Source organism: Mya arenaria, chromosome 10 (assembly GCF_026914265.1).
Source record: "Mya arenaria isolate MELC-2E11 chromosome 10, ASM2691426v1".
Lineage (NCBI taxonomy): Eukaryota > Metazoa > Mollusca > Bivalvia > Myida > Myidae > Mya > Mya arenaria.
This window is the reverse complement of record NC_069131.1, coordinates 32,882,594-32,899,338: the sequence shown is the minus strand read 5'-3', so window position 1 is coordinate 32,899,338 and position 16,745 is coordinate 32,882,594. Positions and strand designations below refer to the sequence as shown.

Sequence of the window (16,745 nt, the reverse complement as noted above, 5' to 3'; positions counted from 1 at the left end):
CTGAAGGAAAATAGCATTCCTGATTTTTTCTGGGTTTTTCTCCCTTAAAATATGCATTAAATTAATAGATTTCTCAAATGAAAGAAATGACTCTAGAATAGTCATTCAAATTAGTATTTACATTAAAGTAATGTATAAAATCTCAAAAACATAAAGCTTGAATTGATTTCTTTTTTTGCTAAAATGTAGGAATTTTATCCCGCAGGAGAAAAACCCCGTACTAAAAAGCGGGCTTTTTTGTTTCGCGTTATTTCACTTCCGGTGTCGAAGCATAATGTTTCTTTTGATATAAGATGTTGTTTTGAGCTAAAATAATTTGAATCGTGTATTATTGAAACCCCGCGGGATTTTTCCCCAGCTCTTGAAAAACGGGAGAAAAATCCCGCGGGAGTGTGAAAAACCCCGTGTTTTTCTGCAAAAACCCCGCTGGGGCCCGAAGTTGGTGGGTCAATTAGACAAACTTCCAAAACTATTTCGCAAACAAAAAACACCAAAATCACACCTTAATGAAGCCTTCTAACTAAATTATAGGTCAGTATTCGATTACAGCGTATTTAAAGGGTACTTGAGTTTGCGAAATCTAGGATTTGCAAACACAAATTGGAGGTCGTTAAATATTATTTGACCAGTCGACCAGTTCCCATTTACCCATGCACCATGCTAACATATCACATATTATTGTGCTTTTTAGCGATCTAAATTTATTCCAGTTAATGCGTTAAGGAAAATTGAAATTTAAGTTGTCTTTCTTGACTAATGGTCGTTTTCTGTAGATCGCAATGGCTATAAGCATTAGTAACTGCGTACTCTGTAAAAGCATACTCTCGACAGTTTATTTATCTTCGGCTAAGACAATATGTTAATCTTTTATTACAATATGCGACAAAGTTTATGAACATATATAGTGCTTATTATAACTTTATGTGTAGCCCCAGAAAACAGATCCAGACTGCAGCCATTCGGGACTTATAAATGCGTGCATTTTTGACAGGTACGTAACAATCATTTGTATAACCAACTTGTATTGATACATAAAAAAACTAAACCTTTGCTAGCATTCACAAATACATCTTTAACTTATGCTATTCAGTCTCGAAGTAAGCAAATTAAGATAGAGGCCGTGGAAGGGTTGGGCTTAAGATATTCCTTCAATTTTAAGCATTGAAAAGCTTGATTTCCAGTGAGTTCAGTTCGTATTGTCAAGTTTTTCTTTAAACTTGTTTCGGTTAAAATAGTTATTAGATATAAAACTCACCGCCTTTTATGACAATCGGACTGTTCATGTTTTCGAAACCTGTTCGTTCCGTCTCTCCAATTGGTGGAGCCGGTGCCGATGGCAATCTTGTCGCATTTCATCGCCGCAATCCCAAAAACACCAATATTTATTTACGTTTAAATATTCATATTCGCACAGTCCCACAATGTTATTTGGCAAATTAGCGCCGGTTACCCCTAATCTAATGACAATTCTGATTTAACGATTGAAGACAATTATCACTATCAACTTCTAAAGACATCGAAAATGATAATAATCCGCAGACTGTATTCACGACATTCACACGCACATAAACGAGATGGTGTAATTATGACATGGTGACCTGTAAATTCAATTTCGTATCGGACTGGTTTTAATTTATATGCGAGTAACTCTAATATTTAGAAATTCACTACCATTATAATATTATAGCAATAATGATAGAGCATTTCTTAAAATTAAATAGTAAAACATTGTGTTTGTTTTTTATCTACTAATTTTTGGTCCTAGTTATATCAATGTTATTAGAACAGTTAACTTGTTAAATGTTCCAATAAACAGGAAAGCTATCATTCCAGGAGATGAATCATAATCATAACTGTTTGTTTTATAAACTGCTAGAGACAAATATGCAAAATATGTGCTTTTCCTGAAAAATGTAGGGAAAGTCGATACCCGCTTTTGTTGGCTGACAATTTTGGCGCCGTTTCGCTGATGCAGCAACATATCTTAAGTAGCGGAAAAGGATTGAGGCCTTGTTATATATTTGGAAGCAGTTTCAAGGGCGACCAGGAATACACACAAGTAAATATAAAGTATTGTTTAATCTTACATTGATATAAATTTGTTTATTCTTAATCCTTATGTTAATGCAACGAACAGTACATACGTTGCTGTACAAACTCAACGCCCAGGTTTATATGTTAAACATATTTAATTGCAATATATAATATATCAGTTATTTATTCATATTGCATGCAGTTATAGTCTTATGTGTACGTCACGATTTATTGACCATATAAAGCGGTATGTATAAGTAATCGTTCATATTTTAAATTTTATAGATTATATCACTAGCGAGCGTAACACAATATAACCGATAACAAATTTACAGTAATACTACAATAAATAAGTTATATGCTGACTACGTCGGTGTATGCATGCCGCATATATTATATAATGTGTTTGCAGTTTTCCCTACTCTGTTCAACAACAAAATCGCTGTATATTGTTTGAAAATTGCAACCGTATTTTACATAAAATTCCCATACGCCATGATATGGAGAAAAGTGTGTTATTCTTCCCGCTTGCAGTCTACATGTTAGTCCATCTCCCTAGTATATATATATATATATATATATATATATATATATATATATATATATATATATATATATATATATATATATATATATATATATATATATATATATATAAGGGACGGGTGGCATTGCATACGTGACCAGTTTAATATAACGGTCATATAACTTTATTGTATGTTTTAAGGAATCCGAAAGTACACGATACATTAGATTATAACTTTTAGATTATAACTAGTTTTTCTTTCATGCTTTTCGATAAAATTATCGTTTTATCAGTGAAGTAACGAGAGTGCAAATATCAGTTCAATAATTTCACTGCAAAATAAGAAGTGAAAATTTCAGAACTACTTTTAAAATCCATTGTAGTAGCTTTCACTTGATCAAAACAAATTACTTTAAACCAGAAAATGATGGCAAAATATTTAAAATGCAAAGTTAAATAAACATATATTAGGATATAAACAACGTTTATTAGAAAAATGGTTATCTCGTTTTTCAAACGTTTTCTTGATATTGAAGCTGAGTGTTCAAACATTTGCTTTCATACCAAACAAATTACAGACGAAAACAACTGTTCGAACATAAATAGAATGTTATATCATCGTTCAAATATATTTTGAACTTTGTGCCGTTATAATTGGTAATACGAACTTCCCGGAAAATTCACACAACCAAGTACAGATAAACTTATTTCCTTTACCCAACTCACGCCTCAAAATTTGTCAACAACCTAGCGTTGTCCTCATCATTACCTGAAAAACGACATGTCTTCAAGCGAAACAGACTGGTCTCTGACAGTAAGATAACTGAATATCCATGTATCATGAAACACCCTAAAACAAAGAAATATAGATTATATCAAATGATTATCCGCAATTGTTTTGGTAACACATTCGGCCTTTCAAATGTTCATTCAATAAATGGCGGCGCAGTAATTTGGTTATGTAATCATGCCCCGCTTAAAATAAAAATGTTTTCGTTAACTTTTAGAACATAAATGCACTTAAAATACTTTATTTATAACTTTATATAATGTATTTGCACTAAAAAACGAGCGAATGATAATTTAAAAAAATAATATCAAAGAACGATTTCTCAACAATCCGGAAATAAATAATTGACAGCAACGTCACCAGCAACATTCTTTCGTGAGGAGCGTCCCGCGGATAGCGGCGTAAATAACACTCTTTTCAAAAAGGGGGGTAATTTAGAAAAAAAAATGAAATAATATAAAAGTAGGAAAATAAGCATAAAAGAAACAGAACATCTGTCTAATTTAGTGTAAGATCGTATTTTATTTCACAAGTGTCATAAAAAACATATTTCCACGTGAATCCTCTATATATTCAACTTATTGTCAACTGAAATTGGACATAAATGACATATTTTGCAACCGTTGATGGTCCCAAAATATTATATTGTAAATGTTTAACTCTTTCTTTGTGCACACAATTTTGTATTAAATGAAACCAAAATTAAAAGGGATCATCAAGCATACGAAATTCACATACATTTGTTGTTTTATTCATTTAAATTAATCGATTTAGTAATTTAAGTTATCATAGCGGGAATAGCGTCACTTCCTTACGGGAATCTCGCTCAGTCAATAAAAAGCTTTAACGTATATATATCAAAATAACAAGTCTCTTTTTATTTTTATAGTATCAGTTAAAATTAATTAATTTCACATGTTCATCATTGAATATTTCGTGTTTAGATATGCAGAAATATCAACAAGATAAAAGTGTGCATGGAAACTGGAAACACTGTAGTGTTGTTGAATCTGGAGAACCTGTATGTCAGTCTCTATGACGCCTTAAATCAGTACTATACGTACTTTGGTGGCCAGCGATTTATTGACCTTGGACTCGGAACACATCGGGTGAAATGTCAGGTCCATCCGTTTTTCAGGTATAAGACTCATTCTTAGACTTTTGTCTAAATTTAAAATGATTCTATAGATACATGTTACGATTTAAAAGAAAACCATTTATACGAAGAAAAAATAAGAAATCAGCCAGTTCATGGAAACATTATTTAAATTATATGTGCTGACATTTACACCTGTTTATCATTTGTGTATGTTTTCGTAAGCAATCTTCCTGCACTTATACATGCACAAGGCAATACTTATTACAAACAACATGATGCTGTACATTTGTTAAGGTTGTCATTATTAGCTTAGTCTTATTTATAGCTTTATTTGCAATTGTGTATTTGTATTATTAAAACGTGACATAATTAAATAAACTTGTTTTCTCTCTTTCAGACTGATTGTAGTAGCTGAAAAGTCAACGGTCTACAAACGATTTCCGATTCCACTCATCAATCGGCTGGAAAAACACTTTCTTACAAGTGACTGCTTGCTTGATTGCAGACAGCAAAAATTATCAACCATGCTAAAGAAGTGGGCACTCAAATACGTGTAAGTCTGTTACACTGAAAGCTGATATATTGTACTTACACTTAACCCGAATCTGACTTTTATGTTTAAATATGTTTAAATGAGAATACTGCTAGGATACACGTTTCCTTGGACGATTAAGTTTCATTGCTAGATTACATTTACTTTGTTTTCATATTGTTATATTGTGTCTTGAAGTAGCATAAACACACAGTGGTCCTCTTATAAACGGTCGTATCGTATAATTAAATTTTGTCGTACGCTCGTTCATAACATTGCCACACCGACCATAGTGCTGACAAATTAAGATCAAGTTTGACTTCAACATTTTCGGCAGGTTTAGAAATTAATTGTAATGTGTTTGAAGCAAACAAAATATAATTCAATTTAAGCAATCGATATAGTTAAGATAATGATAGTTTCAGTATTGGTATTAACTATAAATAATATTGTTCCATATACAGACGTAATTATTCATCAAGTCAAGCGCTATAAACCACCAATCGATAATTGAATATCATATTGTTTAACATATAATAGTAATATGTCCATAATAACAAATAATCATGTGTATAATTATAAGAACATATGCGAGTATACATAGAAAATTATTCGGCTGTGAATATTGCTAATTTATGCAAAACAAGTATTACAATTATATTCATTCGCATGCGGACCATTTCTTTACGATTACATTTATCGAGTCTGCTCCTAAAATATGCGAATTAATGTTGACCAATAGTAGATGAATAAGTAATAATAGTCGTTATTCTAACAGTCAATATATCAGTCCTAAGCAGCTCATTACTTAATTTGCAACAGCTAACACCCTAAACAGCAATAGATTTCGTCATCAACAAATGAGTTCTTTACCAAGCATCTTCATCAATAGCAACAAATGGCATCATTCGAAACTAATGACTCCCTTAACAACTGATGACTCCCTTATCAAACATTTACTTATTATTTAAAAAATGATTTTCATTGAAAATAATGCCTTTCTTAGCAGACTCTTTCTCCTTTAGAAACACAACATTTATTCCTATTATATCTGATACTATGTTTATGATAGTATAGGTAAATTTACACATATTCAAATTGTGTGTTTTTAACTGATTGGATTAAATTGTATGATTAATGAGCAATAATTTATGTTAAAGGTACTGTATTAATTCCGATGTTTTAATTATAATGTTAAAAGCATATATTGAGTTATATTTATTTATAGGTCAGGAGGCAGCGTATGTTCGAAAATTGAAGATGGATTTATTGGCTATAATGAAGATACATGTTCAGGAATAATTTTGCGCATATCTGTTGAGAATCAAAATGCGACAAATAAGGAAGTCAGTAATAATGTGTTATGTTTCAAAATGCATAGGTACAATCTTAGGCGAATATCATTTTATTATAGTCTGGGTGAGAGTGGTATAATGGTATAGGTGTCCACATTCTTAACCCAAGGTTTTGGGTTCAATACCCAGCTTGTGTACATTCCCATAGTCTCTTCAAATGAACAGCAGTATTGGTTCCTACCCAGGAAAAGAACTCGAGCGTGATTCTATCAGCTGGTTAGCTTTCGTCACAATCGCTAAAAGAAATTGGCATACATTAAGCATAGTCTAAGCGGATTAGACTTTCTTGCACACCATAATGTATAGTAAGACTATAATATATATATAGTTACACAGACAGAATATTAATACCTAACATATTATTTTTAAAAAAGTAATATGAATAATAAGAAATCAAAATATATTCTCAAAACCCAAAGTAAAGGACAGTTGAAATATAATGGTACTTAGCTTTGAGTGGAAGTAATAAAATACTTGTTGGTGTTCACAGATAATTGAGAAATCGAAACTAGTTCTTCTATCCTCTGCAACACCTGAATGCGTTGTCCGAAAAGAGAGCGAAGAAAAACAACTTGCTGGATATTATTTTGATAGTCAGAAGCACGACAGTCTAGTTGGATTCCTTGTTGCCAAAATACAAACGAAAAAAAACAGTTCTAGCCCAGGTAAGCAATGACAAGCAATATTGTAGAATCCAGCGAATGATATTTTTCATATTCTATGAACCGTACGGAACAGAACATTTATTGCCATAATTTATAAATAATGTCTCCTTATTATTAAAACATATTATATAAATTATAAGCACATAATACCACTGACATTATTCGCTTTGATTGACACGATAGAGAATTCTAACTTGTTTTCTCCATTAATCGCACAAAGGAAAGTAAAACTGATCTTCTGCCTCCTGTACGTTACAAGTCTGACACAGTCGCTGATTGCTAAATTTATAAACACACGACCTCCTCTTGTAGATATAACGTATTTTTGTGCTTCTTCAAACAGTGCCAAATAGATTCCATACTCAACGTTAGGTTCCGAATAGATATACATAAGTGAACGGGTACTACCAAAATCTAAACCACAGCCGTACATACTTCTCGTAACAGCATGAGCGTACATTAAAACATCACTTAATATACATTTAAACAACGTTGATTCGAATTTGTCGGGATCCAGATAAAAATTTCGATATAACGATATTTCGGATGCTATTTTAAGAAAATAAGAGCGTTAGCGAATTATAGATTACGTAAAATATTAAGCCGTGAAGATCGCAACATCGGTTACAGATTGCCAACATGTTGTGTTTGGTTTTGGTGATCGTTCAATATACACATTTGTTGAAATATTTCTTAATAAATGACTTATCCCGGTAGCTTTTCGAATCTTGGCGCCGCTTAACACCCATTCTTTTAATTACCGATCCAGATATACTCCCGCGTTGGTTACCGGGTCCTTTTCAGGATTGTTCGGTAGCGAGTCGAGTGAGTAATGTTTCGATCGACTTTGATTATACATTTTCAAATCATATTCCGATTTTGTTAAACAGCAATTATATACACACTACATCACCCAAATAATTCGCTCATTTTTTGTCATCGATGTTTGTAATAAACGAGTGCTGAATGTCATTCTGTAACAAGCGCTAATTGTGCTTCATTATTACCCAAAGCAGATGCCCGAGTGCTTTCGCAGTATGGTGTGAAAAACTATGAGGCACCCGAGTTCGAAATAAGGATTAATAAATAGGTGTGAAATATCGAATGGGGACCGTAATTTTTACTTCTTATTAATGATTTTTTCGAAAAAGAGATTTATGATTATTAATTAAAAGTTTAGTTAGACAAAGAATAAATAAAATCAGGACTGAAAAATAAGTTCAAAGTAGCGATAATCTCGGATTAAGGGTGATTGAAATAGCGGTGTTTATATGTTATATATTTAATGTCATTTTTACTTTTAAAAACAAATAAATGGAGTTTATCTTGCATTACACATCGTAGTATCATGGCTGAAAAATAAGGTCATTGGAAAACTATTGATAAATTGGTTGCCACTAGCAATACATTGTCGCTTTCATCAAACAAAGTAGCTGTACCAAAAGTATTAGAACACATACCGTCATTTCTATACAATAGAAAATATTGCTATCTACTTCATCGTAAGGCGAACTATGTAACCTTACATAAGACCAAAATATGTTCGAATCTTTCGTAAGCCCGAATAACGTTTTATACAGTCCAAGCCACGCCTGTGATTAAACTATTTAGTTTTCTTTGCATATTCTCTTAAAGCAGACTCTACTTTCACATTTTCAACAATACAAAAGGTCGGTGGACGACAATGTTCGGTCCGATATATTCCAGAATAATGAAACACTAACCCTAACCCTAACTATTGAGACATATTAATATTTGTGATCAGGTTACTAACGAGACTTAAACATTAGACAACAAACGCACAGTAAAATGTTAATCAAGTTCAATTGTTAAGCTCGCTTCTAGTTTACATATGCAATTAAATTCTAATACAGTTAACATTTTTTTTTGGTTGATGATGTAATGATGGTGCTAATGCTCGGTAAAACCTATAATTGTTTCTTACAAAAAAAATGTTGTGCAGTGTGTCTCGCTATCTCTTTTATTATATTAAAATAGTGCTATGACCAGGCCTGGATCAAACTTTGATGCAAACACAGGTAGGATATATAATATATATCTCCGATGAATTTTAAGTATTACTGTGATGATTCTATTTAGGTAACCACACATTCGAAACTATTGTCTGGGATTCATCACAAAGAGACGATAAGAGATGCAACAGGGATCGAACTGGAAAACATTTTATTCATCGAGGCATTGTCTTCATTGGAAACCGAACAGCAGTTTACAAGAAGAATTCAGTACGTGGCCTTTTGTTTAAAAATAATTAATGAAAACTTAGAAACAGTTCGAAATAAGTTAAATCAATATAAACTATAATTGATGAACATGTAATAAGCAAGCGGTTTGCATAATGCCTTGTTATCCGAACATTTATTTCACCCGTACATACGTCTTGATCCTCCGGAGATTACAAGTGTTAAATCAACGTTTTGATTCAAAGTGGTTTCACAAAAAGTATTTTGAAATCTATTTTCAATGTTTGTGATGTAAAGTGAGTGTTCTGCTTGCCAATTGATTTGAATCCAAAGTATAGAATTATAGTCAATACACGGATGAAAACAATAGAACTATTATATGAGTCGACAAAAAGAAAATATCAAAGCAAACGTTTTACTTAAAGTCAAACTTTGGAAGATAAGATACCTTATCGACACGTAAAGAATTGAGGGTGTTGCCCCCTCTATTAGTACAGAAAAGTAATCCGGATGCGGAGGTTAGAATTTCATATTCTACTAATGGAGAACACTAGGGTTCGTATTCCGTCAACCCGAAAAAATACAAAAACATAATTGACAGTTATAAAAAGTTGACTTCCATTAAAAGGTATTCGTCAATCTGGCACCTTATTCTTGGTTATATTTAATACTGTATCGGATGGAAAGCCTACGGTAGCATACGTTTTGATTGGCGCGTGGAAAATGCATTTTCCGCGTTTTCCTTGCCCTTCACATCGACAAATTTTAGTAACTCCTTTTTGAAAGGGTTAAATTATTGAATACAATGTACATCCGTTTGTTTACGTAAATATATCTATCGAAGGAAACAAAACGAATGAAATCCTCGCGAAATATAAGTTATAATGCTTCAATGTTCTGACCCTTATGTAAAGGTATATGTAACCTTAAATGGTATAGAGGCCCGTAAAGTTTACTTTGTTTGTAGAGTTTTGTGCTGTTGTTCCATGTTTCTTGTTTGAGATTGTTTGTGTTTTTTTTCTTTGTTTCTAGGGTGTACCCTGTGCCATTAAACGGGGTTTATGTTTAAACTTTTGGCTACTGAACTTGTTTCTGTAGTTTTTCACATACGTATTTAAAATATAATATATGTGTTTAGACAACACCTCTTAAAGCAAGGCAATCAGCCAAGCTTGATATTGATCCAATGTGCTACTGGTGAACAAAACGCCAATCTGATTGACTGCGCAAGATTTTGCGTCCTTGGTGAGATGGACAAATTGTACGAAAACATGCACAACAAAGGCACTGTACATTGTGTTATCATCGTTCAGCTTCGAAGAAAACCCGGCGGTTGCTTCCTTGGATTTCAGGTACATATTAATTTATTCCTTAAATAATTTTGATTGTGTTTAAAATGCATAAACATCCACTTACGTTGAAATGTCCGATGTTCGTATTCAAAAGTGTTCCTCTTTACATTTTCAAGTGTGGCAATTGGGAGTCCGTTCACATAGATAACTTGCATTCAGAAGACATAGAAATGCCACAACTCCATGAAATGCGTGGAAAGTCCGTCAGCATGATTTTTCAGGCGTCAATACTACCAGCAAGACATATCGCAATCGAAGGAAATTCTGTTGGAAAAATGCCAAAAAGGTTATTTTTTACTTCTTAAATAAAAAGTGTGTCATTTATTAAAAAAAACAAATTCATTGAAAGAAACTAAGCTGGTTAAATATTCAATAAACTTGGTTCGAGTAGTACTGCAGAAGAAAATATATTGCGGAAGCGATGCTTGCCCCGTAACTTCTATTAGTGGGCCTGTTTAGGGCCAATTCTGGTAAGTCGTGCATTTTTGATTTATAGCATGACACTTTGCACACATAAAACATCCCCTACTGACCATATTAAGATATGAACCCTAATCAGCAGCGCCCCTGCTGTCCGCCAATTTCTTTAAATGCTGTTATCTTTATAACCAATGTCATAGACACATATTCATGGTTTCTTAATATACAGATTTTAGGCCAAGAAATCCATTGGGCACACACATAATTTGATAATTTTTAGGTCATTTAAAATGGCCATTTATACAACCAGTGTACTATTGTCAGTAGTGAAAATAGTAAGGACTATTTGAGATATGCCAATCAACTAATCATTCCACATATGCATATTATGTTACCAAATAGGTATAACGAACTGTTAAAGGATCGTTATTGCCCCAGCAAATAACAGTGTTGATTTAATACTATACACGTCCAGTACGAGCAACATTACAAGTTATTGTGTGAAAACATTATACTTAGGGTTTTCATACATACGGCATTCGTCGCTTATTGTACGTCTCACAAGTGTCATGAATTAAAGTTTATATCACTACCAAACATATACATTTATAGTCAATCTTGGTAACAATTGCCTCCACACCGACAGAGGGCCGTACACTGGAGGCCGTACACTAGCCTTGCTGCATTCGTACAAACCCCAGCATGCCTTGCGACAATTTATTAGTTCATAACACGTCTTTTGTCTGACCAATGGCGGTCCTTTTCGATGTCCATGAACCATCACTTTGGTGCCATCCCCAGTTTGCAGGACTTGATATATGGGTTACTTTTAGTGATTGCCCCCAAACATGCCCTTTATGATAGATAGGCTGGTCTCTGTTAGAGGGCTATTTTCCAAGGCTCTAGATCGACGTGTAAAAGAAATGATGCCTTTCTTCATTTATTCCTGTCAGTTGACATGTTTTATTCGTACAAGGGAATAACGTATTTCTCTAGAATTCCAAATGTGCTGACAAGTATACTTTGAGGGTCGGCAGCGAGTAACGAGAAAACATCAGTGACATTAGAAAATACAACCCACGTTTTCAATGCTGTCTTCTTGCCGATTCCTGCATAGATAGCGTTGCGTTACTTCCCTTAAACGCACGACCTACTACCAATGCTGGTTTGTTAGGTTGGCCCAAAGTAGCTGCAATAGTATGTGCTGCAATGGTGCCTCCCTACAGTTCCCAAATAAGATTCACCACAATTAAAACATTGTTTAAATATAACAACAAGAATGAATAAATGTCGAAAATAGTGGTTCTTGTGAAGGATACCGTGTTAAATTTGAAAGAAAGGTGCTGAAAACACGGTAATTTTACCTTTTGAGACGATAATTGTAGACAACAGTAAAACTTTTAGCACTCATACATTATTTAATATGTTTGCATTTGAGCTATCAAATACACGGTTACAATCTTGTCATCAGTAATTAATATTTTCCATAAATGCATCATTTAGTAAGTAGTTAAAGGTTTATCACTCAAAATTTATGTCTGTTATGCATGTGTATATATTGATTTTGAATAAGCTTTCCACTTTAAATTAACTTTATGTAACCACTTCAGCTAAGCAGAATCAAATTATTTTTGTACAACAATGCACATGTTCGAGTCCTTACCATACTGATATTTTCAGCATTAATGATAAACAATCTTTGATGTCCTTTTAAAAACGTCAAGTAAAATGATGATCAGTGGAATATAGACTGGCATATCAAAATTCATCAGGTTAATTTCAATTAACCGTTATAAGACCCTTTTATTTCTCTTCTCTCCGTTATGCAACGATAAAGATTTAATCAAGCTTAAGGGTTTAAACTTTGATAAAAAAAACAGATACATTTTGAACTTTCGGCTCACAATATTCTATTTAACGTACTTGAGGGGTGCGGTGATGCCAAACCATATTGCAGTCAATTCACACATCCCAACACGAACAACACGCATTTTCAAGTATACTGTCACACCATTTTCTTAAGTAGAAATAAACAGTGCTGTATGAATGGCCGCAAGCCTGATGTACATTGCTATCTCGATATTTCTGAAAGTTCTACAAACAGTGGTATGCAAACGCAAATAGAGTTGATATTGATTCAATTGATTATCACAACATTCCCATACTCTCATGTCCTGCAGTCCATTGAAAATATCAGTGGGATGATGTTGTATCCGATGCCAAAATCACACCTAAATATATATATAAAGTGAGCACTTTTGACTAGTGCACGATTGTTATGAATTCAATTCGTGAATTATTCGGTGGTATCCTTAGCAATGACCTTAGCAACTGCAGTGTCGCACTTTAGTTTTTAGCTTGCTGATCTATTAGTTTTTTTTTCAGTACGTACATTTTGTTATTTCGAAGCTACTATTTTTTTCTGTATGAAGAGTATTCAATGAAAAGGATATTATACAAAAACATGCACTTGTTCAGACGAGTAATACAATTCCTCCGACCCTAAACTCTTACAATTTGAAATAAATTCAATCACTTATAATCAACTTCTTTTTTGTATATGTCCGCCCTTTTTAAGTCGAAATGCTGATAACGGACAAACAATTTAGCATGATAAACACCGGAAAAGGCGATTGATATATTAACAAAGTAGCGTGTGTAACAGATCGCGACGGATGTGGCTTCTGTGCATATGAATATTTTGAAAAAAACATCCAATGTGTGTTATGTGGATCAATTTACTTTCTTGCTCTGTAGGAAGCTCAAAGATCGCAACTACTCTTTGTTTTGCTTACTTTACTTGTTTTCAACGTAAATACTAGCTTAAGATCAAAATAATCATTCACAGCAAATGATCGAGAATATGACACTAAGCTTACATTTATTTACGACCTAAATCTGTAATAAAAACGAGTTTGCATATATGATATATAATATATGATGATGTTGGCATTCTTTAAATCACAAATCTTAATTCCATCAAAGCCACAACACATATTCTTAGAGGCAAACCGTGATCAACTTGTGTTAAATGTTTTGAAGAAGCAGTAATCAGTATTTCCTTATTGTTGATTGTTTTGAAAAATGAAAATATAAATTGTAATTTTGCAGAAAATTCGAAGACAATTTTAAAAACTTTACAAGACCTTCTCTAATGACACAGCATAAACAAGGAGCTGATAATGAAAAAGACAAACTTAAAGACAGACCAAACGGTGATTTTGTATCTGAAGAAAGATTAAAGACTGATTCGTGTTTGGAAGACTGTGAAATGAATAATAAAAAATCAATGCAAACATTAAAGAATGAAGGACAATCTTTAGATGAAGAATCGATTGAAGGCGGAGAGGAAGTTTCCGTAGACGACATCGATAATTGTTTTGAGATGGTGCCGAGAATAAGAGTGAAAGGAATTGTTGTTCAATGTGTGCAATCGTCAGTTGCATTGATCAGAGACCTTTTAGACACGTCACGTGGTGCGAGAAGAGTTGACATATTATTGAAAAATATTCACAATTCAACAGGATATGGTAGGGTGTAATAGTTCAAATTTATTGCGAAATATTAAGTATAATGAGTTTGTCCCCATGTATTAAATCAGTTTTATTATTAAGATTGGATTGACAATTTTGTACTATACGCCTCTAACTTTTTTCTCAAGACAAGTACGATTTTCTTCACGGAGTGCAAATGATGCTTGCAAAACTTTTGACCGAAAAGGAACAGTCAACTGGAATAGACAGTCTAGCAAAAGCCTGGATGGCAAAGGAAGCTGCAGCGACTGGAAAAATAAATAAAGCAGGGACATTCAGGTTCTGTATTTATTACATATGTCAAATAATAATTACACTTTAAGTCATCAAAGTAAGCTAAAATAGACTGCCTTACATTATTTGTTTTTAAAACGATATATGACGAACGTACAGGGAAACACAAATGTGTTCATTTTGATTGTCCAGCAACTTACGTTCTGGACATGTACTTTTGTTTTATTTTGAATGAACTAATTAGTAGGTTAGATTACCTTAGTTCGATCTTGCTTACAGTACAATTAATCGCACGACTTTACCGCAAGTGGTTCATTCCTGATTAAGACGTATATATAATAATTATGAAATAATAATAATAATATATATAATTTATGATTTGTATACTGTATTTGTATTCATCATTTAATGTTTGCTGATATTTATCACACATAACTCAGATAAAATACGTAGGTTTGAATGATTTGCTCACATGTAATAGTACTTTATTGCTGAGTTTTATATCTATCAATTATGCAAATTATAATATATGTGTGTCGGACGTCCTCTTAAACACTGAAACAGTCTGAAGTGTTATTTCGGAATCATTTAATGTTTCACTCTTGAAACTAGAGAACAGCCTAAGCCTAAGTCAAGGGGTATTGACAATTTTAAATATTTCATTGCCGTCAATAAGCTGTTTTTATAAAAAATGAAACGGCTTTGTCTCAAACTTTGGATATTATTTGTTATTTGTCCCTCTAAAGAATGTCCCTTATAGATTCTAATTACAATAGGAGCCACATGAGTAAATTTCCTGAACATGTTTATTGTACACTTGTTGGTTCGATGAAATGATTTTCCGGTCGTTCACTCTGAAATCTAATGTTATATGATATAATATTTTGCATTCATTTGCACATCTTTGTACATGAAAATAGTTTTTTTTATTTGTCTAAACTCACCTGAGCTGGAAGTGCTTAAGGGAGATACATGCTGTTGTGGATTGTCAGCGTTTGTCGTCCGTCGGCTGTGGTCCACACATTCTTAAAACCAACATCTCCATGTATTTCGATTAATAAAATTTCACTACACTTGACAGATTAATCCTTCCAAATGTTATTAATGATGTGTTTTCAACAGAAAAGATAAACAATCATGTTCTTCAAAATCACAAGTACCAGAACTTCGATATTATATCTGTTACATCGTGTAGTGGTCCTCTACAAAGATTGCTCAAATTATGACCCTAGGGTCAAAATTGGCCTTGTCACGAAAGTCAACATTTTTGCATTGACACTAGTTTCTTCAGGTACTCATGTGAGCGATATTTGCACCGCTTTTGTAGCTCAAATGGCTTATTAACCGGGTATTGGTCTTGACAATTATTCTTGTCCCTTTAGTATCAATTGTATAATAAAACCGTCGAAACCAAACACAATGTCAGAAAGCTGAATCTAAATATGCATGAATGTATAAAAACACTAGTACATTGTTTTATTTTTATTTTTCCAGGAGCTCTTGCCATCAGGTCCTATGTGAAAAAGTAACACCACTGTTTGCTGGTCTGATTGCATATTTGGATACAGACAGCAACTTAGATTTACTTGAAGCAGCGGAACCTTGGAAAAGAAAGTTGTGGATACAATATGTTAACACACCAGGAGCAACGGACATTAAGGTTTGAACTAAAACTCAATATTATGGTAAAGATGATAAGTGTCTGTTTCGGTGTAAGTTCGCTATCAGAAGTGAGTACCAAAAGATATATTTCACGATAAACATATTTACTTTTGGGGTATCACAAGGTTAAATAAAGGACGATACACGGAAACGAAAAATTGCTCTTTTTAAAATATGCGTTAAAAGGACATGAAATGACGATTGCATTATTTAAGCTCGCTAAACTTTATGCAAATGTAGCGTATTTTCGAAAAAAGCGTCGTTGAAGATGTATCCCAGTCTTTGATTTGGACGTACTTAACAACGGGCTTAAATAGACAACAATGAAATATATTATTAAAA

General features: G+C 33.1%; 1 protein-coding gene across 1 annotated transcript in view; it reads left to right on the top strand.

Moving 5' to 3' along the window:
• The window catches only part of LOC128204603 (E3 ubiquitin-protein ligase RNF213-like), a 100,577-nt gene that overhangs the window by 49,529 nt on the left and 34,303 nt on the right, over nucleotides 1–16,745 (top strand). The window contains exons 40-47 of the mRNA XM_052906007.1: nucleotides 930–991; nucleotides 1,918–2,059; nucleotides 4,295–4,488; nucleotides 4,847–5,002; nucleotides 6,210–6,327; nucleotides 6,827–7,001; nucleotides 14,636–14,786; nucleotides 16,236–16,401. Of these exons, the coding sequence (XP_052761967.1) occupies nucleotides 930–991; nucleotides 1,918–2,059; nucleotides 4,295–4,488; nucleotides 4,847–5,002; nucleotides 6,210–6,327; nucleotides 6,827–7,001; nucleotides 14,636–14,786; nucleotides 16,236–16,401 (1,164 nt within the window). The remainder of the gene's footprint in view (nucleotides 1–929; nucleotides 992–1,917; nucleotides 2,060–4,294; nucleotides 4,489–4,846; nucleotides 5,003–6,209; nucleotides 6,328–6,826; nucleotides 7,002–14,635; nucleotides 14,787–16,235; nucleotides 16,402–16,745) is intronic.